This window comes from Halichoeres trimaculatus, unplaced genomic scaffold, assembly GCF_033239565.1.
Source record: "Halichoeres trimaculatus isolate MK-OKI-2021-1 unplaced genomic scaffold, fHalTri1.1 fHalTri1_scaffold_18, whole genome shotgun sequence".
Classification (NCBI taxonomy): domain Eukaryota; kingdom Metazoa; phylum Chordata; class Actinopteri; order Labriformes; family Labridae; genus Halichoeres; species Halichoeres trimaculatus.
The window spans coordinates 8,970,962-8,986,092 of record NW_027437196.1 but is presented as its reverse complement, the minus strand read 5'-3'; the positions used below and the strand labels follow the sequence as shown (position 1 = coordinate 8,986,092).

The window sequence follows — 15,131 nt, the reverse complement described above, 5'->3', positions numbered from 1 at the left end:
TTTAAAAAACTGTTTATGTTTTATGAGTTATATCCTTGTGTTCTTAACAAAATGTGATATACAATGACAAAACCTGTACTTAGTAATGCTTGTGAATGTAAAATCCTGCTCTAACACAAGCTGTTTGGAGTTTGGGGATTTGCAGACGTTAGTCATTCCCTTTTTGACCAATCAGGAGCAAGTCTGACCTGATTGGTCCACCGGAGCAGATACCCTCGAACCCCCTCCCCGCCCACTCCCCTCCCCTACTAGAGAGAAAAGTCTCCCTTCTCGGAAGAAGACAAGACTAAGTGGCTAGAGTTCATTTCTCAAGGAAATGTGCCAGCTACACTCAATAAAACTGTGCATGTGTGTGCTAGTCACTTCACGGCCGACTGCTTTTCCAACTTTGGACAGTACAACAGAGGGCTAGCGAATAGACTGGTCCTGAATCCAGGCGCATTACCAACCATCCGCCAACAAACCTCAGACCCTGGAAATGTGAGTATTTTAAATGCTGTGTGCTGTGGAGCAGATGTAAGAGCTTTTCCTCAGCGTCCCCCCTGTCTCTGTGTTAGCTTCAGGATGCTAAGCTGCGGTTAGCCTGTTGTTTTAGCCTGTTTATTATGGTAAACGAGCTTCGCTGTTTTCTAAACATTGAGCATTCGGAGCTCGGTAGTCATGGTTACATGGTCCCGCTCTCAGTGACGCGGAAGAGCAGGGCGGTATCAGCACAGGCTCATTTACATATGAAGGTCACGCCCACTAAACCAGAGCGTTCTGAACAGAGGGGCTATGAGAGCCTGGAAACAATGCTGCTGTGCTTGATTTATTGGCTTTTTGGACCAAAACATGTTACTACCATTTCATGAAGACACCAATGATCCATATAAAACTGCAGAAAAGGAGCATAATATGGAACCTTTAGAAAAATATTAAGTAATTAAGTTTTTTCTTCTTACTAGGTTGTTTTCCAGTAAAAAAATATGGAAGATGGTTAAAAGCTTTGGTGGGGTTAGATTTGGCCTGCATGCTGCCAGTTGATGTTTTTTGTCACAAGGCCAAGCCCACGCCTCTGATTTGATCTTTACACCATTCAATAATCAGCTTTTCTCAGGAAAACAAGCTTCATTTTCTTAAGATAATGAGAAAAGCTGGATAAGATCTCTAGAAAACAGCTGTAATTAACTTTCTCCAAAAGAAAGAAAAAATTGTAAAGAATAATTAATTTAATCATGACCTTTAAGGGCTTTTTATGCCTTTACAGAGGAAAGACTGTTCACTCAAGTGATTTTTTATGGGATGATACTGTTTGAAATATCATCTTTTGATTCAAATGTTTGGTTTTCTTAATGTCTTTTTTAGCTTTGCGTCTTTTTTTTTGTTAACTTTGCCAAAAACATCCAGTATTGTGATTTTTTTTCATTGTTTTCCCACTTAGAAAAAGGTTTCCCCATTTTGATTTTTTTAGTGTTTGTGTTTATCGGTGCTGTAGCTCAAGACCCTCTGTGAATCTCTTTAAAATATCTTACCTTTCACTCTGAAACCACATTTAGTTTGTGAAATGCAAGAAGGCAGCTTATATCAATGTTTTTTAAAAAAGTTTTTATTTGTTGCACATTATTTTGAATTTTCACATTTAAAAAAATGGATCACTTCATGCCTTTGGACTTGGCGGAGCTCCACACGTCTTCACACTCTCTGTTCACCATCAGTTTCCCGTCGTTGGTGAGGTGCAGACGACACATGTTGCATTTGGAGTTGGAGGAGTTAGTGTGCCACCGGGGCTCGTCACACTTGTTGTACATGACCAGGTTGCAGTCAGCCTGCATGCACAGGCGTATGGCATCTGTCCCTGCGGTGTCTGAAGACCACACGGGGGACCAGCCGTAGACGACAAAGTTACCGTCCTCCTGCAGGTGGAAAAAATGTGTTATGATTTATGAAACATCCCAGTATTTATGCAGTTACATCATAATATGTATCTCTTTTAGAAGCCTCACCTGGAAAACAGCTTTATACTCCCCGTTGTTGGAAACCAGGAAGTCTCCTCTGCGGAGCTCATCATTTTTGGACAGGTAGTTTTTGCTCATGATTCTGCAATCAAAAAAATGAATGCTTCATCCATCTTAAACATGTTTGCATTAGCACACTTTGTTCTCCAGGCTACATGCACAATAAAAAAAGATTTAAGCAGCTGTTTTACTTTATTTAACTTCATTAAGACTAAACTCCCATGTGTTAAACCACTCATGCACAGTGATGAATAAAAAAGGATGGCGTACTTACACACTCGAGCATCCAACTTCAGCCAGACCAGAGGAAAAGGAGTGAAGTGCAGCAAGTGGACTTCCACTCCTGTTTTATATCCTTCTCCAGCTGAGGGTGGAGAGAAAAGGGGTAACAGAGGGAGTGCTTTTCTCTTTTTTTCACTGGGAACTGAATGTTCTGTTACAGTATCTTTAACTGCTTGAATCCCCTAGATGTAAAACCATGACATCATAGATCCGGTCTGCTGTACAGTACAAGCATGATCTATATATGACATGAGGGAGAAGGAAAATTTTAAAGATAAATTTGAAAAGATTTGCAGAAATTATTGGATTACACCTTTAAAAAAAAGGTTCACATGCAGCAGTTTAATCTGTGTTATCATTTTTTTATCCCAAAGAGAAGCGAGTGACACATTTTTGCTGATCATGAAATCTTTAATCGATACATACTGTAAAGATTTTAAACAATATAAAAGGCGTACATACACAAACTTTTGTTTAACTAAGCTTTCCAGTTTGATCATCAGATCTGCCACTTGAATCAATTCGCCTGCAGGTTTTTAGTGAAAGCAGTGGTTATGTAACAGGGAACTTTTTGGGTGTGTGTGTGTGTGTGACAAAAAAGAGCTCACTGTCTCACATCCCATCCCAGTTTGTATGTTGTGTAGGGTACATTATGTCCTTAAGTTCATACAAAGGATGCACACAGCAGCAGACTACACAAGGCAGATTTCCTGTCTGTCCTTGAACATATTGCACAAATCAACACAGTGAAGGATAATCACCTTTTGGAGAGTTGTGATTAGATTTCAGTATAAGGCACAACTGATAATCTGTAGAAACTAATCTGTGTGGTTTTATAACTAAGTTTTGTGAAATTTCACGAGAGGTGCACAGCCTGGATAAATTTAATTCAAGTAAGTCAGTGATGAAGTTTTGATAACTTGTGTGGACTAAACTTAAACTCTTGAAGTGCAGAAAACAAATTTCAACAATGACTCTGCTACCGACCCACCTATATCCATAAAGCTTACATTTAAAGTTCCCACTGTCAACCCAGATTAATTTTTGGACTGAGGAAGGAAGTTAAAGTATCTAGAGAGACACCACACAAACACAGAGACATACATATAAAAAAGTACTGTCAGGCTAGGGAATCAAACAACTAAGTGATCACTGAGTGAAACAATGACCAAAAGTTTAAAAAGTGGTGTGTCTGCAATGGCATTTTGGCATATTTAGGACTTCTTTCAAATAAAAATGCAATAGAGGGAACACATTTTCATTATCCCCTTCAGTTGAAGCTGAAAAAAGGACAGGGCGCCTTTAGTTATCTCTAGTCATGGCCAATGTATGACATCACTGAAATTCATAGGAACAGATCATTTGCATCATCATTATCAAACCTGCCCCGCTCGATTGCGAACAATATGAAAATGAAGTGGAAATGTGGACTCCTTGGTTATATATCATCTACAGCAGAAGCTGGCAGTTTGTGCTAGAATCAACCCAACAAGTAGAGGAAAAAGAAGCGCCCCAAGTCAGTTATTTGGACAGGAAGAAAAGAACATCTTAATCGAGAACTGTCTCACACAATTGTGCCTCTGAGTCCCATGTCCACGACCAAGTGACAATAATCAGTGAAAACTTGACAGAATGCTCTGCGATCACCAATTTCAAGGTCAAAACTTTTTGCCATTACCGAGCTGCTTTAGTGGTGGCTGTTAGGGGACGGCCAGCCATTAAATAACAGCTCTACTTCAACCTTTAACTCCTTCAGGAGAAAGCAGTCCCCTGCTTTATTTGGGATGCTGCCACTGGAGTACCTAACTGTACTTTTCAGTTTTTCTTTGGTTCATTCATAAGATCAGAAATGAAATTCTCTAAACTACTTATTCAATTTTCTCATCGTTGTGTCACTTCTGTACATCAAATAAGCAGTTTCTTATTATTTTGAACTAGTTTGGATGGTTTGGGACATTTATGCAAATGATTATGTAAAATTCTCTACTGTTTCCTACATTATCAGGTGCTTTTGTCATGTTTATCAAAATAGATTATCATTGGTCTCTGTTGAACAGTCTTTACAGTGTCTCTTTACAGTGTACAAGTCTTCACGTGCAAAAAGATTCAACAAGTTATTATAATATATCTAGCATCTTTCCACACACTTTCATTAGACTTTTTTTCTAAATCTGTCTGGATTGGTTGATCACTCCTTGGTCAATCTTGACTTTTTCCTAACAAATGGAAATGTGTGAAGCATCAGATCAACCAATGATCAACCAATTTCCTGGTTGTAAAAGGAACATAAAGATCTATCACACTCTTGGACCATGTTCTCAATCTTAAGCTTACAAAAGGCCCAGGGTGGGTGGAGGATGCAGCCAAAAGTTAGGAGAACAACTGTGTCCTCAATCATTCAGACGTGAACAGAGACGATCTTTGTTGTGATGAGCAGGCACGTGCAGACGTAGGGGCGGATGGTGCTTGAGCACGTGCCCCTTTGCCCCTTGATGCCCAAAGTGCCCTTTTGTCAAAATGATATTTATTTTTTTACTTTTTAGTAGGCGTGCGTGAGAAAATCTGGCTGTGTTGCCCGAAAATAATATAAAATTGAACTAAATTAAAATAATTTAGATTTAGCTTGTTCGGTCACGTGATCCACGACCTGCCCTGAGCTAAGAGCTAACCTGGCTGTAGTTGCCGATGCCAACGGCCGACGGTCGGGAGAATCAACTGGCCCGGTGAGTAGCTTTTAGCGGTAGCGTTTAGTTTGTGCACAGTGTATTCTTGCAAGATAACTGAAGTTAAAGTGAGCAATAAGCACCCTCTGTCTCAGCAACTGTTGAACGTTAATTCTCCAAACTGAAGCGAAAACAAAACTTCGCTCTGAGGAGAGGTTGTCTGAGCTTGATTGATGGCATGGGCAACATAAAGTTGCTGTTATGACTGCAGCATGGTAAAATGCCACTGTGATGTGTAAAAAACACAGAGAGACACAGAAAGACACAGGTATTTAGTGTGTTATTTTTGGTGTGAAATAAAAAACCAACCATTTAAAATTAAAATAAAGAGCTGTCAACTGCTTCATTTTTGTCCTCCAATTTGATTAAAATGGAAAGTAAGGCCCCTATCAATAGTTTAATGGGTCAGTCACAGGAGCCATTTTCATTGCTGTTCATCTTTGCATCTTGTTGCATCTTTGCTGACTTGTTTAATCAGCTACTATTTCTCCCATGCTCTTTTTAGTTTCTACGCTCAGATGGATAAAACCCACTTTCAACAAAATTAGCACCAGCACCCTCCTCACCAACCCCTCCACAGAAGCTGCTCAGTGTCCTCAGGCCATCAGGTGAAACATGCACTACTTTGCTTTCCACTGGCATCTAAGAAACCTATGATGTGTTGGACAATAATATGGTACGTTGTGATTCTGTTACATTCTTTAAGACTATGGGTTGCTACAATTCAGCCGGTTATATGTAACACTAAACAACACCCAGATAAAGAAAGGGGAGAAGTAAGTAAAGCATAGAACAAACTTGCCAGAGTGTGTGTTTTGATCTGTAATACTCTGCCCAAAAGCTATGTGTCAGTGTTGTTCCAGTGTTAGACGCACTAAAACGTCCAGGTATCTACTTGTTTGTGCACATGAAACTATGAAACATGAAACCACAAAACTTCAGGGTCACACCATGTCAGGACTTTCACAGCCTCATATGCATTATTGACCACTCTGCAGCTTATGGCAAATAAGCAGTCAGTGTTTTTGACACATAGCTAAAGAGACATAACTTCCCCATGACTTTCAAGAATACCCCTTAAACCAGATGATGGAACTCAGGCTTTTGTCCCCACTAAATCAGAGCGTTCTGAACAGAGGGGCTATGAGAGCCTGGAAACAATGCTGCTGTGCTTGATTTATTGGCTTTTTGGACCAAAACATGTGACTACCATTTCATGAAAACGTCAATGGTCCATATTAAACTGCAGAAAAGGAGCATAATATGGGACCTTTAAATTGCTCTGATTTACTGCAGTTCCCATGTTATCGTTTTTCTCGTGACCTTGTATTAATGAGTTTCACAGATGGTCAGTCAGGTCAATCATGTGATTCTACTTTGCTACTTTCAGATGAGATTCTTCCTCTGCTTTGTTTCGCAATTAAGTGAATTACCCTGCCACATATCTTTAAGTTGTGCAATTTTGATACACAATTGTGGAAGTAGAAACTAAAACCAAGGCTGCAAACCTCCAGGAATGAAGCTTCTTAACACGGAGTATAAAGAAAAAAGACAGGAGAGCAGATCCCATCCAAAAGATAAACTGATGAATTAATAGATTAATAAAATGAGATAGGCAGATTTATAGAAAAAAACAAGATTTTCACCAAGTTATTTTGGCAATGTGAGTTGAAAGTTCTGACCAGAAAGCGTAATATGTTCACAATGAAAATCATGACATTGTAATGGCAGTCAGTGTAGCTCAGTTGAGCCCGTGGACAGTAAAGGAAAACAGCAGGCAGCTACTGCTACACCATGACTGTTGTTATGAGGAGCATAAGAAAACAGGAATAGAATAGAATAGAATAGAATAGAATAGAATAGAATAGAACAGAGTAGAACAGAATAGAATAGTACTGTATTGTCATTGTAACAAGTACAATTAGATTGAAGTCACAGCAGCAATCAAGAAAACAAAAGTAAGAAAGTGTATAGAAAGTACAAAAAGGTCCATAAGAAAATAGATGATGACATCTTGTCCATCATTCTCCAGTTCAGCCAGCCTCCACCTCCACAGGGTCCAGGACTGAGCTTCTTCAGCAGCCTGTTCAGTCTCTGTCTCCTGGATCCTGTCTGCTCACAGCAGGTGAAGCTCTTCCAATGTTGCGTTGGTGTCTGATGTTTGCTCCGTTAGCCATGTCTGTGAATAGCATGATGCTACTCTGCCCTCTGGTATTCCCTCTGTTGCTGGGTTAGCACAGCTAGCTTCTCCATCTTACTGGAGATAGATCTTATGTTCCCAATAACGATGGATGGAAGGACAGTTCCATGCCATCACTTCTTAGCTCACACCTGAGAAACAGCACGTCGTCCTCACCTCCTTCTCCTCACCTTGTGGGAAGACATCAGGCCTTACACCAGTTAGCATTAGCATGCTACAGGCTACAAACAGCTGAGTTCACATGTAAACAATGCCGCCATGGTTACATGTAGGATCTCCAGACAAACACAGGAGAAAAAGTAGTAAAAACATCACTGAAGCCACAGGAGTGAAATATCTATGTCTGACTATCTCAACAGGACTCAAAAGCAAAGCAAAAGCATAGGCACTGATGATGTTGGCGTGATGATGTTGTTGAAGTTACATTTCACAAACTCAACAGGCACAAAGTGCACGACTCTCTAATGGTGTCTTCAAATGTCATCATAGCTTTGCTTAGTACTGAGATTTAGGGATGCAGAACATAAAGTAAGTACATCATAAAACATTGTCACCCCATATCTGTGAAAGGGAAACATTTTACACAATTAAAAATAAATAAATCTCATTCAAAAATGTGACCCAGGATCTTTTACTGCTCTGCTTCAGAACGATAAATTATTACTTTAGGTCTGGGGTCTATGCAGCCCCGTGTTGTCATTTTGCTGGAAAAAATTCCTCATTTGATGGAAAACTGTGATGTTGGCACTCATTCAGTGCATAAATGTGTCATGTGCTTTTTTTCTGTACCCTGTCAGCAAAAACAGCCCTGTTGTCTGGCTCTCAGAGATTACTTTTGCTTTTCTTGTACAGTGAAGAGGGCATCATGCAAATCGTGTTTGTCTCCACCCCTGTAGCCCAGAATATATAAAGAACTCACCTGTTGTAAATTTCACCACTTTTGCTCACTTCTTCAAGGACAGGTGTTGACCACTGCAGGATGTAAGTACATTTACACTTTTATATTAAACTTATTGTTGCTCAAACCTTTTCATACTTTTGAAAATTTGGATTAGAAAAGACAATCATGTTGCTGTTGCATTGTTTGTGTTTGTGTAAATTATATTTTTGTTTCTTTTTTTATTTCAGAACCATGAGTAGGAGCTTCATGTGCCAGGGAGGACAGCTTCACAGAGGAGACTTCTTGATGTCCAACAACAGGCAGTTCAAGGCTGTTTTCCAGGTCTATAAATCAGTGCTCTTAGTCATTTTCTTTTTTCAATGCAGAAACTCAAAGCCAAACAAGTTGTATGTCTTATTTTTAGCTTTTGTAATCAGTGAATCAATATTATTATATCTAATTTAAAAAAAAAAAAGAGAGCTTGAATTTTTGCTGTTTTTAGTTTCTCTTGTGTTGGTGGTCACATTGGTGTTTCCAGTAACAGCTGAATGTCTCCCACCTGTCTGCAGGAGGATAGCAACTTTGTGCTTTATACCTGGAAGCCCATATGGGCTTCAGACACTTATGGAACAGGTGTGACCCAACTGGTTATGCAGGAGGACTGCAACCTGGTCTTGTATGATGACCAACATCAAGCCAAGTGGCACACAGATACTCATCAGCCGGGAAATGAAAACCTGTGCCGCCTTCAGGTGACCGATGACGGCAGACTGGTGGTGACCAGGGATAATAAACAACTCTGGAGCACCTAGAAGTGATGTCATTACTCGAGTGGCTGCTCGAAACTGAGTGCACTGTAAGAGAAATCTTTCTCAGAGTTGAGTTGAAATGTTATCTTCGGTCTAATAAAAGCAGATTCTTACAGCGAAAAGGTGTGTGTGGTTCTTTAAGACTGAATGGGTCGTCATGGTTTCATTTAAAGGTTAATGTAGTCTGCATATCGCTGTTCAACTTTACTCGTCCAATCCCAAAAAACATGAACAAAAATTGTCCCAATAGGAAACATATTGAGTTTAACTTACAGTAAATTACATTATAGTTTTCATTTTAACTCCTTATCTTAATACAGACTCAGCTGTGTTACAGAGTGTTCAACTACATTTGTCCAAAGGCCAAACATTTCTCAGCAGACTCTGTGATGGCTAAATCCTCTCGTGAAATAAAATTAATATTGTATCCTTAGCAATATATTACTATTTGATAATTTCATTTTCATTTCAAGTGTACGTTATTGTAAGTTTTATGTCAGTGTTAATAAACTGTTATTACCTGTACTGCAGCAAGCCACCAGGGGGGCAATTGCAGTATTTCAGGTTTCATGTTTGAGAAGTTACCAAGCTGTCAATCCATCAAAAGCAGTGTTGCATGTTGTGGGGAACATCAACAGGAGAAAGGCCTCCTTGGTATATTCAAAGAGTAGAAAATCTCACTATCAAAGCAGGGAAAGGGAAACGTTGATGTAGAAAAGCTTTGGGCCGATAGGTTTGAACTTTAAGTGCCAACTTTTGGAAATGCTGTATTTGTTTGCCTCATTTCAGTCAAACTGTTGCTGTTGCTAAAGCAAATAATCTGAGGCGTCACAACACAAAGCATACAAGCCTCAAAGAGTCAGTCAGAGAAAGATCTCTACTTTGAATCCTCAATACCTCCATGCAAGAGGAGTTACAAACCCAACTTCCACTAAATAAGAGAGGGCGACAAGTGCATCTCTGCATGCAAACTGTTTTTCATTGTTGATGACTAAAGACAGATTTGACAGTAGGCCAGATTTAGCCTATCAGCCGCCAGTTGACATTCATTAGCCTGCATGATGGTGATGATTGAAATGGTTCGTACTCCATAGCTATAATCTGTCATTTCTTTGATTGCACCCTGATGCCACTCTAACCACAGCCTCAAGCAGACTCACTATGATTAAAACACTTTGCTGAAAAAAGTCTGGTTAATTACACACAACTTTTTGTGGTGGGTTATTGAATTAAATGGGACAAAAACAGCACAGAAAAGAATTTTGAGACACTGCAGGTGAAGGGATATGGCAGTGATGATTGATATCAGTTGCTCTGATTTACTGCAGTTCCCATGTTATCGTTTTTTCCTCGTGACCTTGTATTGGTGAGTTGCACTTGCACAGACGGTCAGTCAGGTCAATCATGTAATTCTGCTTTGCTACTTACAGATGAGATTCTTCCTCTGCTTTGTTTCGCAATAAAGTGAATAACCCTGCCACATATCTTTAAGTTGTGCAATTTTGATACACAATTGTGGAAGTAGAAACTAAAACCAAGGCTGCAAACCTCCAGGAATGAGGCTTCTCAATATGGAGTATAAAGAAAAAGAACAGAAGAAAGCTAAACAGGAGAGTGATAGAGTAATTTGTTGAACAAAGATAATTTGTTTCGATCCAATCTCCATTTATTTCCAAAACAAACACACCTCGTCAAAAGTCAGGTCTTCACGACAATATGCGTGAGACTCCAGGCCAGAAGGTGGCTCTGTAGTCCAATTAATCCGCCTTGCAGCACAACAGCAAAAAAAATTACTACTGATGAAAGGTAATTCCCAGGCTGTTTTCCAAACAACCTACTGCATACTACATGTGACTATAGTATGTAGTAGGCACTACATACTACCTAATGCTTTATCATGTAGTATGTAGTATGGCTGTTCTGTTGAATCTGATTTTTAGTATATTATTCTGGTTTCCTGTTTTAGAAGCGAACTACAGGTGATGATTTTTTTTTTGCCTTTATTATAAACGTACAAAACAATATATGGGTAGATCTCAGCTTTATGTTAATCATATCACACAGAATCATCATACTTGATTCCTAAGGGGCAACCCTTGTTGTAGTTTTCTTATCTTAACCCGTGCATCAGTGTTTTGCAGACATTTGTCTTTATTCTAAACAGGAATTATTGTAAAATTTAATGGATATCTTATGTTACTAAATTTTTGTGTAGTGGAATTTTTTTTTTATTATTATGTGATGGTTTGCACAAAAAGTGTTGCTTTCTTGTTCTTGTAATTTTTAACATGAATAATACAATATGCTTGTAAATATGTGTCTTTTTAGCCTGGACCCAGGGAGACTAGCTGTGCTCCAGGATACAACTAGGACAAATAAATAAAACACACTGTTGGCAGGGGAACTATATGAGGAAATCAAATCAACTCATTAATTTTCCTTTTTTTGATTTTACAGGGAGGGTGTATGATTGTCCTGTTTGTCTCCACCCCTGTAGCCCAGGATGTATAAAGGTCCGTCTTGGATTGTATCATCTTCACTCGATTCTTGAAGGACTGGTGTTGAACATTGGAGCCTGTGAGTACTTTTACACTTCTGCTTTATCGAGTGGTTTCATCACTCATCAATAAGCATCATGGGGAAATTAATTTTCATTGAACTTTAGTGTTTTATCCTGATTCTACATTGGATTGGTTTGTTTCTTTCTGTCAGAATCATGAAGAATGTCTTAAACACAAACCAAGACCTTCAAAAAGGAGAGTCTCTTCAATCAAGTAATGAGTTGTGGAAGGCTGTTTTCCAGGTCAGTGAGTCAAAATTTTTGCAGTAGTTTTCTTTCTTGGTGGTCAAATTAGAAACATGAATAACTTCAATATGTCTGTTTCTTTCTGCAGCACGATGGTAACTTTGTGATCTACGGCTGGAAAGCTGTGTGGGCTTCAGACACTGATGGCACTGATGGTTCCCGCGTGGTCATGCAGGGTGACGGTAACCTGGTCATATACAACAACTCTAATGTACCCAGGTGGAACACTGGAACATTTACAGCAGGTGCACAGATGGATTGCCGTCTTGAGCTGACTAATGAAGGAAACCTGGTGTTGTTCAAGGAAAACGTGAAAAGCTGGAGCTCTGCCGACTCCAGGGGCAAAAAGTAGATGATCCATCAAGTTCACTTCTCTAAATGTCTGCATGAAGTTCTGTTTACCATCCTAAAAGTTACTCTGTCATCTAATAAAAGCAGATTTTTAACAAGTGTTTGTCATCTTTCAGACTGAATGGGTTATCACAAATAAATGAATAGATAAACTCAAGAAAAGTATTGTATATAATTTTTGAGATGTATTCAAGAAGTTGTCTAAAATTGCATCTAATGAAGGTACTTCAGCAAATTTTATGAAAGAAAGACAGTCAAGTCAACGCCTATATCCAATCTAATCCAATCCACTTTATTTATATAGCACATTTTAAAAAACATTTAAGTTCACCAAAGTGCTGCACAGTGAAAATAACATATGAGAATATCAATAAAAGAAATAAAATCAATTAAAATAACACATAGAAACAAATAAGAGTCATAAAAAAGGGGTTAAGACCATTAAAGACATAAAAGGACATGGATCACACAACTCTCATGCTGAGTTAAAAGCCAAAGAATAAAACTGAGTTTTAAGACATGATTTAAAACTCGTTAGGGTGGGGGACATTTTTAGTTACCATATATAAAGCTTCTAATGTATAAACTCAGTGTGCTAACACTAAACCTTAAATATTCTTTCATATATTGGTGATGTCGTTTGCATAGCTAATACATTTTAAGTAAATTTCATGTGTTGTTATGAACATTTGTGCAACCAAGAGTATACAGAAGTTAAAAGTAGGGTCTGCAGAAATTTTTCGTTAAACACAACATTCAATCTTGGCTCCTCCTCCCTGGATCAGTGCCAGCTGCAGCCCACACCCACAGCCCCCGACCGAGACTACATGAACATGTTCACTAGCCCAGCAACCACCTGTAGCATCCTGTTTCTACTTAGGAGATTTGAGAGCAATGCACCTGACTTTGCATGTTAGCACCAGCTAATCACTGGGTTATCTGACACATATCTGCTCAGCAGAAAGCCCTGGGAAGCCCTGAGAAAGTCCCTCTTTGTCCCGACCTGCTCTCCAGTTCCTGATAGTAAGGGAAATTGGTGTGATTGGCTAATGTAACTATGCTTGCTCACCGCCCAAAAACGTCCCGACACAATCAAAACTTCACATAAAGGCTGAGGAGAGGGTTTGAGACAGACACTGATGCACATGTATACAGGCCCAGAGGTGACAACTGAGCGGGATCATCACTGTAAAAATTGACATTCTATTTTTTTATTTAGTAAAAATCCTGCAGACTCTGCCTTTAAAATGTGAATTTTCTGTTGCACTGGTTTTGATTGTGAAGTTTCCTTAAACAGTTATACTCTCTAGTTGAGGCCCTCAGTTTTAACTTATATCATCTGGCTGTAGTTATCAGGGCAATGCCATAGAAGTGAGTAAGATGAAGTGAGTCAAAATGAAAGATATTACGTCCATTGATTGAAAAAATATGAGAATTTCATTCCTGATTAGCACATTAAAAAAAACCTGACAGCTCAAATAAAAATTGGCCATATGTGACTTATTTTTTTTTAAACCTTGGATGGTGCAGGGACTGTTAACCAGTATTCAAGAAAGCTATTTAGTGTAACTGCCTCAAGTAACCACAAGGTGTCACACTATTGCTTTGCATGTCTGCAGCCACGTCCACAATGGTTCGATGATTTTTTTATTTTTACATTTTTAACCCCTTCTCCTTTTTTCCCTTTCTTTCTTTCTTTCTTTCTTTCTTTCTTTCTTTCTTTCTTTCTTTCTTTCTTTCTTTCTTTTTAAGCAGAACTTGAAAAGTTTGGTTGAATTCTTGTGTTTAACTCAGATTTGCTGACATGCTGTCTAATTCAAATAAGGAAGGAAAATAAAATAAAATAAAAATTTCATGTATATATATATATATATATATATATATATATATATATATATATATATATATATATATATATATATATATATATATATATATATATATATATATATATATATATATATGTAACGTCATATGTCTTTTTTATTAATAGCCTCATATGTATTTATTTATTTATTTATTTATTTATTTATTTATTGTATACTTCATTACAAACATGAAAAAATGTGTCGCTGGTAATTGTGCAAGATAAAATTCAGGTTGTACCCAAAGGCTGTGTCAGAGAATTAAAGTAAATAAAACCACTGAGCCAATAAACAATAAAATGGTAAAGGAGGATAAACAACAAAACCAAGTGCATTCAAAATGGTAGATATGGAGATAATAAAAATAGTTAATCTGCAGAGTTTCATTAAAAGCCTTTTTGTTAAAATCTGATTTAAAACGGCTCAAAAGCTCTTATAAATAAATGAAATAAAATGATAATGGATTCTTTTCATATTAGCTAATTTTTAAGATTTTTTCAAACCTATATCAGCAAATGTATATTTTAGGTCTTAATGAATCACTGTCTCTTTTTTTGCATCTCCACTCATCAGTATTTTACAGCCCCTTTCACTGTGTTCTGTCCTTATTGTTGCTCGTCCAGACTGCACCATTGTCAGCTCTGCTTCATACACAGAGAAAAAAAAACATTTTAATAGCCAGAAGAATGGGCAGAACTGGGGCTCTCAGTTTATTTAAACATGCTCTGATTCTCAGTTTCAGAACTTTTGAGGTAATTTTATTCCAGATCCACTAGATGGCAGGCTAGAATTACACTGGAATAACAGTTCCCATGAAGTAATGCACACCACTGCCTAATACTTAGAAATGCGCACTAAGTACCGTATTCTCTCAACAATGAGCTCAAGTTAAACAGCCACAGCTTTATCTTCATGTTGATGTACTGCTAATACATTAAGATTGTCAAACTCTCTGGAATTGATTCATTACAGATACACTTTTGTGTATGGACTTATCTGCTCAAGACTCCCAAAATAACAGTGTCAGAGACAGGTGAACCATCCCTCCACAGCCAAGTAAAGCAGAGATTGGCCAAAACAGAGATTAGATCAACACTAAAAAAAAACTCAACAGACCACAAAGATTATTTTATGCTATTTTTTTTTTAAAAGATAAAAAGCAGAATATAAGTCATCTCCATGTTGAGACTTTTGAAGTTAATGGACACTCGGCTTTTCCAG

The 15,131-nt window shown here is 38.1% G+C and overlaps 2 protein-coding genes and 1 long non-coding RNA gene across 5 annotated transcripts; 2 read left to right on the top strand and 1 right to left on the bottom strand.

Annotated features, from left to right (window-relative positions):
• The first annotated feature begins 259 nt into the window (after positions 1-259).
• Positions 260-11,461, top strand: LOC141807751 (uncharacterized). 3 transcript variants are annotated; one of them, XR_012599861.1, is made up of 6 exons: positions 260-480; positions 1,695-1,898; positions 1,974-2,057; positions 2,240-2,379; positions 5,505-5,607; positions 11,346-11,461. It is a non-coding gene; the product is annotated as an uncharacterized LOC141807751 (long non-coding RNA). The 3 variants fall into 3 exon arrangements; XR_012599862.1 differs by lacking the exons at positions 2,240-2,379; positions 11,346-11,461 and adding exons at positions 8,052-8,180; positions 8,328-8,342; XR_012599860.1 differs by lacking the exon at positions 2,240-2,379.
• Positions 1,565-2,306, bottom strand: LOC141807750 (B-type lectin plumieribetin-like). The gene is made up of 3 exons (XM_074693946.1): positions 2,269-2,306; positions 1,983-2,076; positions 1,565-1,892 (listed from the first exon to the last, which is right to left on the bottom strand). Exons 2-3 carry the CDS (start codon positions 2,070-2,072, stop codon positions 1,632-1,634), a joined length of 351 nt encoding a protein of 116 aa, XP_074550047.1. The 5' UTR covers positions 2,073-2,076; positions 2,269-2,306; the 3' UTR covers positions 1,565-1,631.
• A 143-nt stretch (positions 11,462-11,604) lies between the features above and the next one.
• Positions 11,605-12,046, top strand: LOC141807836 (B-type lectin plumieribetin-like). The gene is made up of 2 exons (XM_074694054.1): positions 11,605-11,691; positions 11,783-12,046. The coding sequence occupies exons 1-2, from the start codon at positions 11,605-11,607 to the stop codon at positions 12,044-12,046; spliced, it is 351 nt and encodes a 116-aa protein (XP_074550155.1).
• Positions 12,047-15,131: the final 3,085 nt, after the last annotated feature.